The 19,871-nt window shown below is 33.4% G+C and overlaps 2 protein-coding genes across 2 annotated transcripts in view; one reads left to right on the top strand and one right to left on the bottom strand.

Moving 5' to 3' along the window:
- The window catches only part of LOC144835982 (D-glucuronyl C5-epimerase B-like), a 37,258-nt gene extending 29,006 nt beyond the window's left edge, over window positions 1-8,252 (bottom strand). The window contains exon 1 of the mRNA XM_078691140.1: window positions 8,153-8,252. The gene's annotated coding sequence lies outside the window, so the exon portion shown is untranslated. The remainder of the gene's footprint in view (window positions 1-8,152) is intronic.
- A 1,217-nt stretch (window positions 8,253-9,469) lies between these two features.
- LOC144834963 (uncharacterized) lies at window positions 9,470-15,594 on the top strand. Its single transcript, XM_078689963.1, has 5 exons — window positions 9,470-9,620; window positions 13,138-13,290; window positions 13,522-14,213; window positions 14,719-15,383; window positions 15,436-15,594. The coding sequence occupies exons 2-4, from the start codon at window positions 13,138-13,140 to the stop codon at window positions 14,840-14,842; spliced, it is 969 nt and encodes a 322-aa protein (XP_078546089.1). The 5' UTR covers window positions 9,470-9,620; the 3' UTR covers window positions 14,843-15,383; window positions 15,436-15,594.
- Window positions 15,595-19,871: the final 4,277 nt, after the last annotated feature.

Raw genomic sequence — 19,871 nt, 5'->3', positions numbered from 1 at the left:
CAGTTTTATTATTTCAGTATGGTATATTTTTAGAAATAATCTAAAAAATTAGATTACTGTTTAAAGTATGGTAAGTTTGTAAGTAAGTAATTAAGTTTAACTATATTGTAGAAAATAATACAAAAAAATGTGATGTGTCCATATATGGACACGATGACATCATATCACTACCATATTTGCAAACAAACATCACCATTTTTTTGGTCAACAAACTACTGTAGTTTGGAGTGTAGATAGAGCTATATTTCTCCTCTGGAAAGTGTTCATTAAATAATAGGAATACCAGCTGAATAGGGTTGTATGTCTCCTAGATAGGGTTGAATGTCTCCTAGATAGGGTTGAATGTCTCCTAGATAGGGTTGAATGTCTCCTAAATAGGGATATCCCAAAAGAGAGCTTCTAGTTTCTACTGGAGTAAACCTAGACTAATAATAATATTAATATATCAATATCATCAATAGTACAGTATTATAATACTATCTAAAGATTCATAATAAGTATTGAATGTAAAACCTGTAGTTCATATTAGCAGTAAAATTAATAATAAAAACTGATCCAATATGTTACATCTCATACTGCATAATCTTATATTGTTTAGTTTGCTTTTATTATAATCTGAAACATCTCTTTAAAAGTCCTCAACTGTACACAACAAAGAAGCCGTAGACTGATTTAAATCCAGAATTAGATTTGAAGAAAAAACAAAGTACTGTATGAAACGGATTTTCAGGGAAATAAAGACTTCAATAACCTTTTTAAAGCTCTGTCGACACTATTAAACTTTATGTGACAACAAAATGTGATGTGCCCATATGGACATGTCATATCACTACCATATTTAAGCATATCACTACCATATTTGAGCACATCACACTTTTTTTTTACATCCATGTACCACCTACTATCTACAGACTTACCTAAAGCTCTGTCTACACTATCAAACTTTATGTGACAAAAAAAATGTGATGTGCCCATATACCATTATTTAAGCATATCATTACCATATTTGGGCACATCACACTTCTTTTGTCAAATTAGTTTGATATTGTAGACATAGCTTAAGACCTAAGTTGTAACCAAGAACAAAATTTATTTTTATTTTCATGACCTAAAACAATAACACACTGGTCTAAGAAACCAGGCCTAAAGATGCATCCAAGCGTAGTGAAATATCGCAGTGAAATATCCAGTCCCCTCCTGGTGGTCATAAATGCAATATTACACTCCCATCTTACATGATAAAATCATTACTCTTATGATAAAACACAGTAATAAAACCATGTTCCTTTATTTCCTCAAAAGAACCATAAAAAATATTAGAACAGCTGTTTTTGAAGTTTTATTACTATTTCATGATCATGTGACAAATAAGGGTCATTGTGACATTGTTGCTAGTACATAAGGTACAAACAGATTTATTAGAGTAGGAGACAAATTATAGGAGAAAATTTGAGAATACATTTTCAAACTATTGATACTATTTAACATTATGTTTTTACAGTATGTTGTTACATTTCAATATTTTTTTTTCTTATTTGGGACCCCTCTATTCGTGGGACCCCTCTATTCATGGGACCCCTCTATTATTGGGACCCCTCTATTCATGGGACCCCTCTATTCATGGAACGTCTCTATTCATGGAACGTCTCTATTCATGGGACGCCTCTATTCATGGGACGCCTCTATTCATGGGACGTCTCTATTCATGGGACGTCCCTATTTATGGGACACCTCTATTCAGGGGACACCTCTATTCATGGGACACCTCTATTCATGGGACGCCTCTATTCATGGGACGCCTCTATTCATGGGACACCTCTATTCATGGGACGCCTCTATTCATGGGACGTCTCTATTCATGGGACGTCCCTATTCATGGGACACCTCTATTCATGGGACGCCTCTATTCATGGGACGCCTATATTCATGGGACGCCTCTATTCATGGGACGCCTCTATTCATGGGACGTCTCTATTCATGGGACGCCTCTATTCATGGGATGTCTCTATTCATGGGACGCCTCTATTCCTGGGACGCCTCTATTCCTGGGACACCTCTATTCATGGGACGCCTCTATTCATGGGACGCCTCTATTCATGGGACGCCTCTATTCATGGGACGCCTCTATTCATGGGACGCCTCTATTCATGGGACGCCTCTATTCATGGGACGCCTCTATTCATGAGACGCCTCTATTCATGGGACGCCTCTATTCATGGGACACTTCTTGTGAAATGAACAGTTAGTGGCAGTAACTGTTTACTATAGCCAATCCCGATTCAGGGAACAACCTAAAGGGACTATCATAAGGGACTAACCTAACACCATATTAAGGGGAAACCATATTATAAGGGGACACCATATTATTAGGGGACACCATATTATTAGAGGACACCATATTATCAGGGGACACCATATTATTAGGGGACACCATATTAAGTGGGCACCTTTACTGTACAGTATTACTACTACTAGTACTACTAGATCTCTAGCATTTGATCAACCTCTTTCTACAGTACAGTGTACATAATTTACAAAGTACAGTATATAATATATTGAACTTTTATAAATCTGTCCTCATGAAGAATGGAAGCTTTTTACTGGTTGCAACTGCCTAGGGCATTCCTTATATTGATGATTATTGTGCAATAAGGTAACTTAATAAAGTTTAAATACTAAATACATACTGGTATTGTTGCACTTTGTATTTTTCATGGCCTAAAAGATGTAACACTACAGTACAGTAGGTATTAATAAAGTGTAGCATGGATGCCATAAGAGTTACAAGATCTTAAAATGAATTCAGTAAAAATTAAAAAAAAACTTTTTGCCTCTCATAAAGAATGTCGGGCATTAAAGGCCCATGTCAAAATTATTCTACTGGATAGTAGTAACTGTTTTACTGCAGTAAGTTGGTTATTTGACCCTTATACAAATATATATCGTCATGAGGAATATTTCTTCTATATTTTTGGGGATATCATTGGTAATTTATTGCAATGGCTTTTGGTCTAATACAGTAAGCTTCTAAACTTTAAAACAAAATAAAATGATACACAAGTGATTTTTACGCTCTCAATTCTACTGAAATTAAAATTCTGAACTTGTTTTGAACTCAAAAGAGCTTTTCTTCTAGTACAGTCTCTCCGAATACTGGACAACCTTGGGCTAGCCAAATATCTGGTTCATGGACTATACCATTTGTGGAGAGGGATATTCAATGAAAATTTCTTTTCATGGTATATCTCGCTCTTTTTGAGAAGAAAGGGCTATTGTCAGTTTATCCAGGTACAGTAAGCTAGGCACGAAATACTGTAGACATCTGATTTTCTGGTAATGGTATTCGTAATGTATTTTTAATGGTACAAAAAAAAATGGGAACCTTTTGGACTTAAAGGAAAGTATAGTTTTTTGGTTTTCAAAAAGTTCGGTATTGGGAGAATAGACTGCTTCTGTACCTCTTTGGAAGTACGTACTGTACTGTCTAATAAAACCTTTGCAAGTAGTTAGTAATTGTACGTATTTCAAAGACGACAAATTAAATTAAATCAAATCTTGTGTTTATATAGTTTCCAATTAAGTCATGGCATTTCGATTTGATGATCAAATGTCTAAATATTTTGAAATTAATTGTCAGAAATCTACCTGCAATGCTATTGATTGCTAACCATAAAAGATGATTGATTGACGTTAATTAAAGTTTAAACTTTCATTGATTGAAATAAAATGATAATGAAGACAACCTATTATTACTGTACACTCACTGCTCTGTATAAATTACTGATAATACAGTGCAACTGCTGCCTATTCAGGGGACACCTCTATTAAGGGTGCACTCTGGTGGTTCCCTCATTTGGGACATCCCTATTCAATGGACACCCATTATTAAGGGAACACTTTGGTGAATCCCTCATTAAGAAACATCTGTAATCAGGAAACACTCCTATTAAGGGTGCACTTTGGCGGGTCCCTCATTTGGGACACCTATATTCATGGGACACTTTGGTGGGTCCCTCTTTTGGGACACCCCTATTCATTGGAACCCCTACTATTATAAGGAGACACTTTGATGAGTTCCTTATTTGGGACAACCCTATTCAGGGGATACTCCTATTCAGGAGACATCCCTATTAAAGGGACATTTTGGTGGTTCCCTAATTTGGGACATCTCTATTCATGGGACACCCCTACTATTCTTAAGTTCTTTGGTGACTCTATTCAGGAGACACTTTGGTGGGTCCGTCGTTTGGTAAATACCTATTGAGGGGACACCCACTATATCAAGACAATTTCGCATGAAATGAATAAGAGGCAATACAGTATGTACACCATGGGCAAGCCGTAGGAGACACCTGTTAAACAGACACATTTTTAAGTCACAAAGGTGTCCCATTAATATGGGTTAACTACTGTAAACTGACCATAACTCCTAATCTTTACTTACCTGTGTGACAGCAGCTACACTCTACTATAGCAACTACCAGTCAGCAATAAATAGCAAAACAGCAGCTAGTATTTAATAGCTGTAGCAGAAGCTATGGCAATTTTACCTATATTTCCAACCACTGTATAGCAAATATTACAATCGTTTTGTCAGATACTATATTATAGTAGAACTGTTGCCATTTAAAAGCTTGATGTTAAATGGCTCTTACCAAGAGGTCACAGGTCACACTCAATAGGGATTACAGTTATACTTTTCAGTAAATGACAGGTAGACTACTCCCACTACATTACCTGTGAAGTGATTTTTATTGATGAAAATAATATGCGCTATAAATTACAGCCTAGGCTAGCAGGCATGTAATTGTAGAAATAAGTACACCTGATCAAAGGTGTTAAAAGGTGGCCAAGCACTGTCACAGTTGAAGTGCTACTAAAATTTTGTCAAGGAAAAAACAAATTTTTAAATATTATTTAAATGTACAGTATAACTATTAAAATGCTATAAAAATACATAAATATACTGTGGAGTGAGGTATATAATTAATATTTATTTGTGCTTGTTTATCAATGATTTGAATTTATTTATCAAACCATAAAATACAATTTGTTTTTGTCCATTCCGATTTTCTTCTTCCAAACCATACAGATAATACTATTGTAAGTAATAGTGTAATTACCGTGTACTATATTTACCATCAGAATTTTTTTAGTTTGAACATTTAAACTATTTCTGTATTGTCACTGTATTGTACAGTATTTTACAACAGTATAATGCTAATGTAAGCTTTGATGAAACAATACGCAGAAGGTAAATAAGAATTTGGTAAATTTGGCATTTTATAATATTGGTCCTTGATATATTGAATTATTAAAATTTGAATGTCAGATACAACACCTACCTGAACTTATACCAGACTTCAAAAGTACTTTTACGTAAGGTTTAAGATTATCCCTTAACACTACCCTATTCAGACAGACTCACCATTGATATTATAAAGTAGTCTCAGATTATCCCTTAAAGTCAGTGTGTATTCACACACCATGTACATACATGACACAATACTTTCTTTATTTCACAAACTAGGTTGAAATACTAACAATACAAAGTCAACAAATCAAACAAGTCAGGAATTATATAGCAAGTATTATTTTTAAAGTTCAGTACTATTAAAATTAACAATCAGAAAAATTCTGCAACATTTCAGGGCATAAATACCGATGGGTTTTGTAATAGAAGGAACGAGCCTGGGTTGTCCCGCTGTTTTCATGCTAGGTATGCTGTGATTAACTGTAATACAATACTCTGGCTCTGAAATATTAAATGGTTAATGATGAGATATTTGCATCTCAGTTCATAGACAATCATATATTTCTCATACATTTTGTATTTAACAAGTAAAAAACTTTGTTTGTAGACATCCCAAATTGTTTTAAAAATGAAAATGAAATAAAATGTGATCAGTAGAAATATACAGTACAAGTTTAACTCCATGTGGACCCAACAATGTCCCCATGGCAGATGACCATAGTGTAAACAAACCGTTAACTTAACCTCATTTGGTTCATGAGAAAGTATCCCCTCACCCTCCCCCAACAGGAGGGTTTCTTTCAACAGTAAGAAAAACTGCAGAAAAAAACAAACATTTGAACTTTGACTTGCATGCTGACCAATTAGACCACTGGGCATTTGTTTCTGACAATTGTAAACAATAATTTATAACAAAATAAATATATTGATAATATTGTATTCTTGTTTAATATTTTCTAAAATTTACTGAATATAATATTTGAATAGATACTGTAAGTATATTTCTTTTTCACTTTGCATTCTTAAAATGGAAGAATAAATTTGATATTTAAAGTTTAAAAGGAAATTAAAATTCCTGAAAATTGAAAAAAGAAATTAAAATTCCTGAAAATTGAAAAAAAAATGATACGGTAATAATGTAAGAAATAAAAGGTTAGATAAATTAATTAGTTTTGTGTTAAAATTCCATTTTCATGTTAAATGTTAGCCTTTCGCAAGAATGTACTTGGGATAATTTTTGGATGACGGGATGTATAAAATATACATTTTTATTATTCTAGTTTTTTTATTTATATTATTATTATATTAAAGTGCATTTTTTAAATTTTCGTTATGACCTTGCGTGACAAGTAATTTCATCTTGCAAGATCTATTAATGATTTTGTTTGCAATGTTTAATTTTATATTATTATATTATAATTTTTTTTAGTAAATTGTTTACCATTGTACAATTGATGGAAATTAATAAAATGTTGAGATATGTATGTAACATTACGATATATTTTTTTTAATTACTGGAATGAAGCAACAATTGAAGGGTAAAAAAATTCATAACAATAAAAATGAATACAATACAATGTCAATTGCTAGCTAGCCCCTTACAATAACCCGGAGGCTGTATACTGGTTGTATTAGATTAGAACATAAAGCAGGCTTAGAGAGCATCCAGGGCTCAAAGTATTACAACAGTGAGTGAGGCTGCTTTTGTATTATTACAAATTAATGCATAACACGATGCTTTGATTATAATTATGATAATGGATTCCTAAACCAATATTATAATTAACAGGAAGCTAGTCATAAATTTATGATAATGTTTTATCACAAAAACAGAATACACATTTTTAATAAAAATTATAATTTTTTTTTTAATCTACTAAACTAGCATATTCAAGAAACACCATACTGAAAATACAATCATTCAACACACTGTGTATGTATTTGAATGTGATAGCAAAACTACTAAAAGCTGATGATACTGTTTTGTTTCTCTGCTTCTAAAAAAATCTATAACATATATAACCCATGGTTATCAAAATAGAATAATGTCTGTAATTATTAAAGAAATTCTACCCAATTACGGACCTACAGAAATGGAGATACTGTAAATTCTACGGAAATAGTGTACATACAAACTACGCAAAATTATGATTTGGTCTTAAATTATGGGAAAGCCCGGTCAAAACAATAATAATGGACAAATCAACAAACTACACGTAGAAAAGCCTTGTTTCCAGGATTCGGAGCCAGAAAATCATGCCGAGGATGCTCAGAAACTTGTACGCATGCGCAGAATGACTATTTGGCATGATGATGCCTAAAAAAACTACTGAAATTTACGTTGGAAATAAAATAATAAGATACAAATAACAAATGTTTATTATTTAATTGTATAGGGCCTATTATATTTTCTATTAAATTAATATATTAGTCAAGTCGTTGTCAATTGGTTTCCACTCACTAGATAGGCCCTCTAGGCTAGATTACTAACTGTACAACACAAACAATTATTAATAACAAGGCTAGCCTAGGCCTACCTTTAATTTTATAAAAAATGCACACAACTTCACGGTTGAAAAATTAATTAACTAATCGGTTTATTTACTTAATATTATTACATTTTTGGAAACAACAATTTGATTCAATAGATTTGTCCAGCCAATAATAGTTTAATGAAGCACAAACACATTTCTAATATCAGAAATCTCGTCCACCCATTGTCGTACGCCGTACTCCTCCCAGGCCTAGCTAGGTTAAGCAGCACACGTCCGTCAGCGGAAACCATCCCGGATGATTGCTTCCGAAAGGCCTTCCCTAAAGTGCTGTTTCCTAAGTATTGTAGCCTACTTAATTACGTAAAATGCAGATATAAATTAAAACGGATTAGATTATTATTACCTGAGGCTATACAGCAAATGTCCGGTAGATTAATGAATAGATTGGTGTAAATAAATTCAGTGCTTTTATGTTCTCCTTGGACTGATGGATGCTGGATGGTTGTTGGATGGTGGCGATTTTCTTTTCGTCGTCCAGCAGCGCACAGCAGCAAAAAAGAAGAAAATCACTAAAATATTTAGAGGGCGCTATTACATTTTATGGCTCTGAGTTGAGGAGGAGAGCTGAGCTCTTTGGACACCGATTTTACTAGAGGAAAACTATTATATTATTATAATACTTTTTCTTTGTATTTAAAAAAAAAAGCTTCCCTAATTTTTTTTTCAGCCTAATATGTTTAGGGATTCCCCCTGTAACTATATCGTGTGTACACGGTTGACTTGTATCCAGTGTGTGAATACGATAATTGTTTTGGTCACACACGGCAGTTTAAAATTGTTAAAATGACAATTTTACAATGTAATTGTTATATTTATAGAACGAATTTGATTGTTTTGTGTGACTTACAAGTTATAGCTTGACAATGAGGTAATATACACTGCATCACAGAATGCCGATATAAAAAGAGAATTAAAGGTTTAATTTTTCAATTCAATTCAAATTTCACGTCTGTGTCACAAAACATGATAAAAATAAAACATACAATAACAAATAAAATAATATATGTATAATAATATTCAGGACCGAGTGAAAATGGGTATAGTAAAATAGAAGAAAAAATTCAGATGCCTTAAACTACATCATCATCTGAGGCCAAACTGAAGACAAACGGTACAAAGATGTATTGTCCCCCAAAAATCATGAAAAATAATGATTTATAAAATCAGACTTTTATTAGCCCATTTGCAGTTTTAATAAAGTTATCACTTCCATAAGAAAAAAAAAAGAAAAAATATAATGATTTCACTTATAAAAAGACAAAATAAACAGTTAAAAATAAACCAAAAACCATTGACTTCCAGCCAATTTGACAATTTGCGTTAAATTACAGTTTTTGCAGGTAAATTTTTTTTTTTGGATCAAATTTTTGGTCAAAGTGAATATAACTATGTGACATTAAATGGCAACTATTTTTTTCACGGGGAAAATATATCTTTGAAACAAAAATGCATTGAGTGATAAGTTGCTGACCTTGAAGAGTAAGTATTGTAAACATTAATAATAACTCTGGCAAAAAGTACTTCAACAAACAAGATAGCAGTGCGCGTGCGCACAATCCTTTTCACAAGGAATTAATGCCTATGACGTCATCATACTACAACGGATTGTGTATTTTCTATATATAATTTTATTCTATCTTTCAACCAACCAAATCTGTTGAATGCATATTAGCACTTACTGAAGAATCATGAACAATTAAAGGCGCACGTTGTAAAAACTATGCCAGATTAGGTTATCGCTGTGGTTGCTAAACACATGAAATTAAATTCACTTTCGCAAGGGGCGAAAAGGACAACTTATATATATACAGGTTGGTGCTAGCTATGATTTATTTTTTAAATATTTTTTATTTTACAATTTAAAGATACTGGTATAATATTTTTTTTAAATGTATTGTTCCGACATGTATACAGATTTTTTTTTAAAAGCGTGGTCTATTATGTATATATATATATTATATTCAGGCTTAAATAGTCTGTTTTGTGCGCCCTTCCTTGAAAATTTAGCATCAGGATGATGGATGGCCAGCATGAGACAGACGAGGCGCTCGTCCCCGCAACCCCCCCCCCCCCAGCACAGCTCGTCATATTTTATATAATAACTATATTTAAGCATCTTTGCCTCGTCTGTTTTTAACCTCTCGCTACGGCCTTGAGCATGCAACGTCATTAATTATTTGTATTTTTTTTTAAACATAAACAGGATAGAAACAAAAAATGTATAGATATTGTACCTGTATATTTGTTATATGTATTATGTGATTATTGCACATTATAATAAGTGCATTTAGTTATAACGTTTTAAAATATTTTGTGAAGCATGACATCTCGACATTTAATATGACCAGGGCATTTTTTTTTATAAAAAAATAAATTTGAATGATGCGTCCATCTTTAGTTAACAAATTCAATGGTTGCTGTGGAAAGGTTGGGGTGGGGGTGAGGGGCGTTGGAAGTGGGGAGACATAGGTTCGTCTATATTTAACAGCACATTGATATCTATGTAATAGCAAGAAATGAAAACACATTTCAACTGCGGTATATGGGTTTTATTGCATAATCAATTTTTGTTTGTTATTTTTACACTTATACTGCAGTACGACGGTACATTTCATTTTGCTTTAAACAAAAAATGGATTTCTATAAATTAAAATATACTAATAGTATTATGCTTGAGTTGTGTCTCGTCTTTATTTTGACATATTATTCCTACCTGTCTGCCTGCCCCGTAGGCCTACCCTATAAATAGATGTCTAGTGTGTGTGTGATGCTCTTATGAAACATTGGTTACCGGTATTCCGCGACTGATGATAATCTAGTTAAAAGTGGAACACGGAAGTGACGCCACTTTCGACACGGAAAAAGATATTAAACTCTGATCGATTTCTAAGCTATTGTAAAAAGAAATATAAGTATTTAATCATAGTATAAAATCATTCACTGTGACGCAAAATGTATTTCTGGACTTCCCCTAAAATGTTTGTGAGAGTTGTTTTAGATTATTACACACTAAGGAAAACATTTATTTCTCAATTGATCACTTCCTCCAATTGTTCAAGGTGTGTGTTACGCAATTGAATTGCATTCTCTAGGGTATAATACTGTACAGTGAAGTATTTTAGTCCCATGAGTATTAACCTGTAATTAGCATTCCTGAAGCAAGAAGAAGAACATACACTGTAAAAATAGTGTTTAGACCTTAAACATGTGTTTTGTACAAACTTTTTCACACATTTAGCCTTAAACATGTTTAGGTTCTAAACACATTCTAAACATAGTAGTAGTCTGTTCTCAACTCAACACATCACATCAGTGACGTGTTGATTGTTAAACATGTTGAGACACGTTTAGGTTTTAAACGTGTTCAATTTGCCATGTGCGGAGCTCTTGTGTAAAAATCGTATGCGCGCAACGCAAACACGTACCTAAACATGTTGACTGCTAAACACGTGGAGAAATTGAACATAATAGTGACATGTTGACTGCTAAACGAGTGGAGGAAAACAACATGTAGCTGTAAACACGTTTAGGTTTTAAACACGCTAAACATGTAACTACGTGTTTAAAAGCTCCACACTGTTTTTACAGCAACCACAACTATAACATTCAAAGTTGATTTAATCGTTTTTCAAATGCAATAGATGCGAAGAATTATTTCTTTTTTTATAGCAAGAAATTAGGCTTCATTACACGTTAAAATAACACGACATCAAGGAGTAAATTTAATACTTTTTTTAAATAACAATAGTGCAGTGTGACCAATAATAATGGTCACGTCATATTTATAATCGATTAGGTATTTACCCACTGCCACCATTACCCTCTGGGGTTCATTGTGACAAATCAATGAAAACTGATTGTTCAATTAAACAATTGAAATGGAATTTTACGACAAATCGCCTTTGTTTGACGAGGCACGCAACATTTGCAGAGCCTATTATTCAAAATTTCAGGGGATTTTCCCTTACCTAGTAACAATATTAAGCTTTATAAAAATGCTAATTTCAAGGGTGCACAAAATATACTTTTGTATACCAAGTCGGTAATGACCCCCCTCAGCAAAACCCGTTGAATATCTAACCATCTCGTCGGACTATAGCAGTTTGAAATAAATACGGTAGATGCTGAATACTGTACTTCACACAGCGGGCTAAAGGCCCATTTACACTAGGACGATAACGATCGACGATAAATATATAAGCATGCATTTTTTTTTACATAAAACAAAAGACATTTGAAAGGTTTTCGTTCTAGAACTATAGGATAATCATTTATGCTGTCTTTGATAAAAATAATATTTTTGAAATTCCAATCAAATGACGTCATGATAAATAAAAACAATAACATCGTTGTATTGTCACGATATTATTGCTAATCATGACGTCATTTGATTAGACGTGTGAAAATATCATGTTCATCAAAGACAGCATAAATGATTATTCTATAGTTCTAGAATGAAAAGTTTTATATTTCTTTTGTTTAATGTATGAAAAATGCAATACTTATCGTCGATCGTTATCGTCCTAGTGTAAATGGGCCTTAAGGTTGGCGTAATAAAACTACTTTTTGGTATCTATTTCTGACAGACTATAATTGATATTATTAAGTTAGCCCTCTCCTAGATTCGCCCCTTGTTATCATATGATTCATAATAAGTTAAAAGTATCCGCAACATTGTAGGCCTACTACCCATCATGCAATACATCTTTGTTCCCACTATGGCTTGGTTCCCACTAGGATGCAACGCAAAGACGTAAGCTTAACACACGTAGACCTACTGTTGACCAATCACAATCGATGGATTATTCGAACTGTCGTTTGTCATTGGTCAACTCGCTTGTGTTGCGCTTACGTTGCGTCCTAGTGTGAACCAAGCTCATGCAAGGACGTAGGTACCAACGCAAAGCGAATTGACCAATGGCGATGGATTATTCCAAATGTCACTTGTGATTTGTCAATTCGCTTACGTTCTTGTGTTACGGTCAGTGTGAACAAGGCTAAAAGCGTTGTTCCCACTAGAGACAAATCGCAAGGACGTATAGACGCAACGTAAGCGAGTTGACCATTGACAAGCGACAGTTCGCATAATCCATCGTTCCTAGTGGGAACCAAACCTTACCTTAATGGCGAGTGTGCTCTTCCGTGATAAAAAAAGAAGAATTACATATGAACATGTGACATTGCTGTATTGCGGAATTTGACTATCATACTGGGGGAAAATATTAGTCATGTAGAGATACAACACTGAGATCATTAGTTTATAGCTTTAGCTTAGTTATTTTCTCAGTTCATCTAATAATACATTTTAATCTTCTTTCTTAATTACAGATGGAGATGGAGAACACGACAAGGGAATGTGGTGTAAAGGTCTACCATGGCCATATTGAGGAAGATATAGCGTTATATATTCATATCATAATCTTTACTATCATCTTTGCAATACTTGCTGTTGCCTCCATCATCTCTATGATTCGATTGAAGGTAAAACGTAATCAATTACCAATCGATAGTAATCGATAAGTCATTAATCAATTTATCGATAAATAACTGACCAATGGATCATTGCTGATTAATCAATATAATCAACCAATTAATCAATAAATCGAAGTAAAAATAAGTTTATTTAGATCTATCGATTAATCAGTAATCGATATTGATTGATTATCTATTCCTTATCAATGTTCAATAATCATTTTCTTTTATTTTGTTTAGATTAAAAAGGATATCACACCATTTCTTGCAACTTTACTGGTTACCATAACAATATTCTGCGTATCGCGATGTTTATTTATGACTATTGATCCGTACGGGATACATCAACGGATACCGATATTGTTTTATCGATTGTTGGCTGATCTAGCCTTCCCGTTCATTACGTCATGTTATACCTTCCTCATACAAGCGTTGGTGGAGAGTTACAAACCGAGACACATCAACAAGCGGCTGTTTAGTTACACATGGATTGTCTTCGTCATCTCGGCACACATCATTTTCGTTGTCGTCTTTAGCGTGTTAGTTGTTTTTACGCATGCGTGTATCATGCTTGTAGTCTGCCACTTTCTAACTGTCGTCTGGTGTATGATTGTTATTGGTTTATTTATGTACATTCTTCGGAAGATTATAGTGACGGACATGGACACGCGCGCAGTTGTATGCGCGTCTCATCCCCAGGCGAATAAAAAACCAAAGAAGAACAAGTACACGTGTTGGCTCTTTGTGAGCACTTCAAACATAAACCCTAGACGCGTCAAACTTGTATACGTGGCTAGAGCGTCAGTGCTGTTTCATGTTCTGATTGCAATATTCACCAGTTTGTCGATGCTTCTTATTTTACACCCTGTTGTTGATTTGTCTGATAAAATGAGTCGGTTCACACTCTGGTTCGTCTTTGAATCTGTAACAAGGCAAGTATAACAATACTACTAATAAGTAAATCAATAATTCTATACTACTTTATAGGAAGATTTCGATTTGCGATAACCAAGTAGCCTGACAGATTATGTCATCTTAAAGGCTTAGTTCTTCCCACTTAAACGTACAGTATAAGTGCAGTAAAAGCAATGACGTAGGCACAATGCAAGTGAGTTGACCAATTACAACTGATAATCTATCGCGTCGTGATTGGTCAAATTACTTGCCGGCGCGTTTACGTATCCATTCATGCGTTGCGAAAGTGGACCCAATCCACATGCGAGGACATTTATGACGTGCTTCCTCGCTCGAGTCATAGGCACATACAGTAGTCTGGCCCAGACGACGAACAACGACATCATAATGAGTATCGTTCGTAAATCGTCGCAGGTCGAAGTTCCCCGACAATTTGTGGACAGTTACCAAACAAAATTCGATTGGCAACACTTTATACTAAAGTTTTAACCTAATAACATAAGGTATCTTTACGTTCAATAGATTGGTCGAAGCATTTATGGTGTTGACGATGTTGTACCTGGCGGCCTACAAGAAAGGATCCAAGAATAGGGACGGACGTGGGCAATCAGTCTGTAGCATACAGAGTACAAAATCCTACATTTAATTTGATTAGATGTAGAGGGCGTTTAAAAAAAGCCGCTCGAGTTTCTTCAACCGTACAATTTGTACAACATTTGGTTAGATGTAGAGGGCGTTTAAAAAAAGCCGCTCGAGTTTCTTCAATCGTACAATTTGTACAACCTATGTATATTTGTATACTGTATATAATTTCGTCTGTAATTAATTTATTATGAATTGTGCTACATAGCTATTAAAGATGCATTGTATACCCCTAAAACATGGAAATTGAGATTAATAAAATCTGACTTTGCCATAGGCCATTTTTCAGTTTTAATAAAGTTATTCACTTTGGTAGACAACGAACAAAAATAATGATTTCATTTATAAAAAGAAAATATAAATGATTATATTTATTTGTCTGATTGTTGCTTTAAATTACAGATTTTGTTTTGTTTTAATTTTAAAATATATTTTATTTCGATCCAATTCTTCATCCAAGTTAACTTATAACTATTATGTTCATAAATGGCATATTTTACACAAAAAAATATTTTTCAGGGGACAATATATCTTTAACATTATTAGTAATGGAGGACTGATTGATGATACAACTCTCACTGTTTAAGTTCCAGTGAGTTTTACCAGGGACGTAGAGTGAGACTATAATATTATTTTTTCAATCAATCCAATTCTGTACTGTATTTATTTTTGACGTCATAGTGTATAAAATGTTAAAAAAGCGTCACAATTTAAATTAAAATGACGTTATGTTATATATATATATATCATGTTGCATATTAATTATGTATATATATATATATATATATATAAACACATTAGGCAATGAACATTAATTCGAAACCGCCCGGTGATATACTGAAATTTAATTAATTAATTTGAAACGATAAAGATGAGGAAATCTGTGAGAATGAGAAAAAGTATATATATATTTCTCATTCTCACAGATTTCATCATCTTATCGTTTCAAATTAATTAATTAAATGTCAGTATATCACCGGGCGGTTTAGAATTAATGTTCTTTGCCTGTTGTGTTTATATATTGATATAGGCCTATTTATAGTACGTTATTTTGTTCGCTTCTGTCGACACTGAACTCAACTAAACTGTGTTGCTCGAAAGTAGTCTACACAAGCGCTTTCGAAACCAGTTCCTTTGAGTTGAGTTGTGTTCCGTGTCGATACAGCACGTTGTTGTTCACTATTTGTGCGAGTAAAACATTGGTTGCGATAATAAGTAGATGTGGAGATTTAAATACATGCGAACTAACAAACGTTTTATAAATTTGCTTAGTGGCAAATCAATACATTAAGCTCATTGGGTATAACCATGGAGCTATAAAATTAGACTAATTTTATAGCTTCATGGTATAACCACACAACTATGTTTTATTATTGTGTGTAGCGCCCTCTTAAAACTTCACCCTACTAAAGTTTAATAGACTCCGTTTCAGACGTTACCAAAATATGCTTACCTCAACCGATGATATTGTTCGTACAGCTGTACACTGTAATATATATTATATTGTGTAGGTTTATTATTTAAGTTTAAGTATATTCATTTCAAAATCCAGTTATCGGTTTTGCTTATTCGATTCAATCGTGAAATACCATATAGTTATAACTTTATGGGGTATAGAAGTATCTTTAGAGAGGGCAAGCGACGAATACGTCTTCATTCACTGTGCGCATGCTGGGATATTGGAACGTCTTTCCTCGCTTCCTAAACACGTCATCATGTATGATCGATCGTTGCAAATCGAAGCCTTATTAACGAGAGCTATCGAACCTCATGACTGATTGATATGAAAATAATGGGATTGTTGGAATTATATTAGAAAAAGGAAAAAAAACCGTATAAACTAAAAGTATTCATAGGATTAGTAATAAATAAATAAATAAATAATATTATTTCAATTAATCGCACAATTTGGCCGCCTTTTGGCCACAAATTTATTAAGAACCGTGCAATATAGTTTTTAGTAGAAATAGATAATAGATGTTAATTTCAAGAAATAATTTTGTATGTTTGAATATACTATATGTGGAAATAGAAATAATCAAAAGAAAATGAGTGTTTGTTAATATTAGTTGTTGCTATGATACCGTAAACACTAACCATATTAGTACAGTTTGTCGATTAATATTCCATGTTGGTTACCTTTGTACAGTATGCGTATAAATAGAATCTTAAGTAAATGTTTATGAGAATTATGAAACACCTACATACAAACTTAGGCTTAACAAGAGCAAAGGATATGCGGCAAATTTAGAGTTTGCATGGTCAATCTGACGAAATGTATAGTCTAAATAATTCCAGGCCTAAACCGAATAGTCTAGAGAAATCGGTAAAGGGAACAGCATTCTGCTACCAACATGTGTACGCTTACTCCACGCCCTCATCATCACTCCGGCTATCATACCTTCATTAACTCACCGTTAAATAACGAAATATATCTTTATTTCTTCAACGCTTAAAGCTTTGTTATTTTCCCCGTCCAACTTGTTCCTAATAATATGTTCCATTTCCTCGTCGCATTTTTAGAGAAATCAAAAAATGACAAACAACAAGCCTATACAAGAACAAAGTCCGTGCTAACTTAACCAGAGTTAGGATGGTCAAGGTGGCGAAATGTTGTGCCAGACCTGAACCGAATTGTCTAGGGAAGTGGTTAAGGAACAACTTTTTCGCAACAGTCCTACGGAATTCTGTGTCCAGAATGCATTATTTTTTTTCCTATTAGGTTAAGGCAGAAACTATAGAGGGCCTGAATCCTCACATGAATATTCATGATGTGACGTCTGCCGTCATATATCGTTCGAAATGGCACATGTCGGGTCAACGGTAATAAAATAAAGATGTTATTCTTCTTATGTTTAACGAGAGCCAATGAAGGTATGATGACCCTATATCCGTTGTTCTTAAGATCTGTCTACACTATAAAAGTTTAGGAGACAACAAAATGTGATGTGCTCATAATGGACATGATGATGTCATATCAGTACCATGTTTGGGCATATCAATACCATATAGGCCTAAGGGCACATCAAACCTTTTTTGTCACATAAAGTTTGATAGTGTAGACAAGGCTTTAAGACTTATACGCCGGACGCACTTTTTCGTTGAATTCGTTGCATTCTCTCTTTGATAAAAAAAAAAACAAAAAAACAAAAACACTCACTTTTTGTCAAACATACACCCACTTCAGAGTCTTTTAAACTTAATTTAAAAACTTTGGCGCAATATAAATATTTGATTATTAATTATCATTACTATCAAAATGTAGACCTAGCTAAAAGTAATCGCTCTACTTACTTTCATGTCGTATTATTACGATACTACTTTTGTAACAACACTGTTATTGTACGGTACCTTTAGCAAGTTCAATTGATTTCTTTCACTTCCTATATTACCCATTGACTCGACAAATTTCGATAATCAACAATTACACTTCTTAAAAATAATTTTAGAGAGTTATTTCCGATTTTGTATTAAGTCAATATAATAATAACTCTCCTAGAATTTGGCAAGGTTGAGTGTTGGATAATGTTAGACCTTTATTGACACAAAACTTCAGATCCGAAACTTCGATATTCGATATTATATAACTTTGAGTGAAATAAAATATTATAATAGTGAGCTTTCGATTTGCGAAAACATATTTTCTTCGTACGCGAAAAATAGAGATAAAAAGTACTAGTGAACGACCGTTCAATACTGCCTACTATTGCACGCTATGTCACCCACAATAGTCCAATCAAGTGACATTTAGTTAGGTGTTATATAGGCCTAATATACAATAATGGAGATTTCGATTTGGGCCGGGACCTACGACCAACTAGGCCATGATATGGTCGGTCGTAGCCTCGACCAGAAAGCAAGAACAAACGTCCAAATATTCCCACATTCCCACAATAAATATGACGTAGTTTGGCTGTCGTCGCAAATCGAAAGAAGCTCACTACATGTAACGTGATTCAAGTCAAAATAAATATTTATATAACAAATAAATATTAGTTATATAACACATTCTGTAATTCAGTTACATTATGAGAGACTTGTTGATTCAATGTTAAGCTAGATTGATTCAGTTACATGAGACTTGTTGATTCAATGTTAAGCTAGATTGATTCAGTTACATGAGACTTGTTGATTCAATGTTAAGCTAGATTGATTCAGTTACATGAGACTTGTTGATTCAATGTTAAGCTAGATTGATTCAGTTACATGAGACTTGTTGATTCAATGTTAAGCTAGATTGATTCAGTTACATGAGACTTGTTGATTCAATGTTAAGCTAGATTGATTCAGTTACATGAGACTTGTTGATTCAATGTTAAGCTAGATTGATTCAGTTACATGAGACTTGTTGATTCAATGTTAAGCTAGATTGATTCAGTTACATGAGACTTGTTGATTCAATGTTAAGCTAGATTGATTCAGTTACATGAGACTTCTTGATTCAATGTTAAGCTAGATTGATTCAGTTACATGAGACTTGTTGATTCAATGTTAAGCTAGATTGATTCAGTTACATGAGACTTCTTGATTCAATGTTAAGCTAGATTGATTTCCCGGTAGCGACGGTTCCCACTTGTAATACGTAATATGGCACTTTGCGTCGATACGTCGTTGCGTCTTTAATTTGAACCATGCTTTAAATGTATTGTCCCCCAAAACATGAAAAATAAAGATTAATAAAATCAGATTTTGAAGAGATTATTTTGTAGTTTTAATAAAGTTAATCACTTTCGTAGAAAAAAAACGTTTTTCACTTATGAAATGACAAAATAATTGGCTGGCAGCAGCCTATTTTTTGCTTTAAATTACAGTTTTTTAGGTAAATACATTTTTTATCCAATTTTTGGTCAAAGTGGATAACTATTAGGTGACATTAAAATAGCATATTCAACAAAAAAAATGTTTAAGAATTATTTTTTCAGGGGACAATACACCTTTAAGTATTATGTAGTATATTCACATAAAGGCACAATCATCAGATGCTGTATCAGCATTAAGCTAAATTTTTCATAGTGAAACGGATGTATGTAACA

This window comes from Antedon bifida, chromosome 2, assembly GCF_963402885.1.
Source record: "Antedon bifida chromosome 2, ecAntBifi1.1, whole genome shotgun sequence".
Taxonomy (NCBI): Eukaryota; Metazoa; Echinodermata; class Crinoidea; order Comatulida; family Antedonidae; genus Antedon; species Antedon bifida.
Note: the sequence above shows the minus strand (reverse complement) of the source record. Positions and strands in the feature narration are given on the sequence as shown.

What these genes read in the sequence shown, in the direction of transcription:
- LOC144834963 (XM_078689963.1), top strand. Translation starts at nt 13,138, where the DNA reads ATGGAGATGGAGAACACGACAAGGGAATGTGGTGTAAAGGTCTACCAT. An exon ending in TCTCTATGATTCGATTGAAG is followed by an intron (nt 13,291 to 13,521) that starts GTAAAACGTAAT and finishes TATTTTGTTTAG; the next exon opens with ATTAAAAAGGATATCACACC. An exon ending in GTCTTTGAATCTGTAACAAG is followed by an intron (nt 14,214 to 14,718) that starts GCAAGTATAACA and finishes TACGTTCAATAG; the next exon opens with ATTGGTCGAAGCATTTATGG.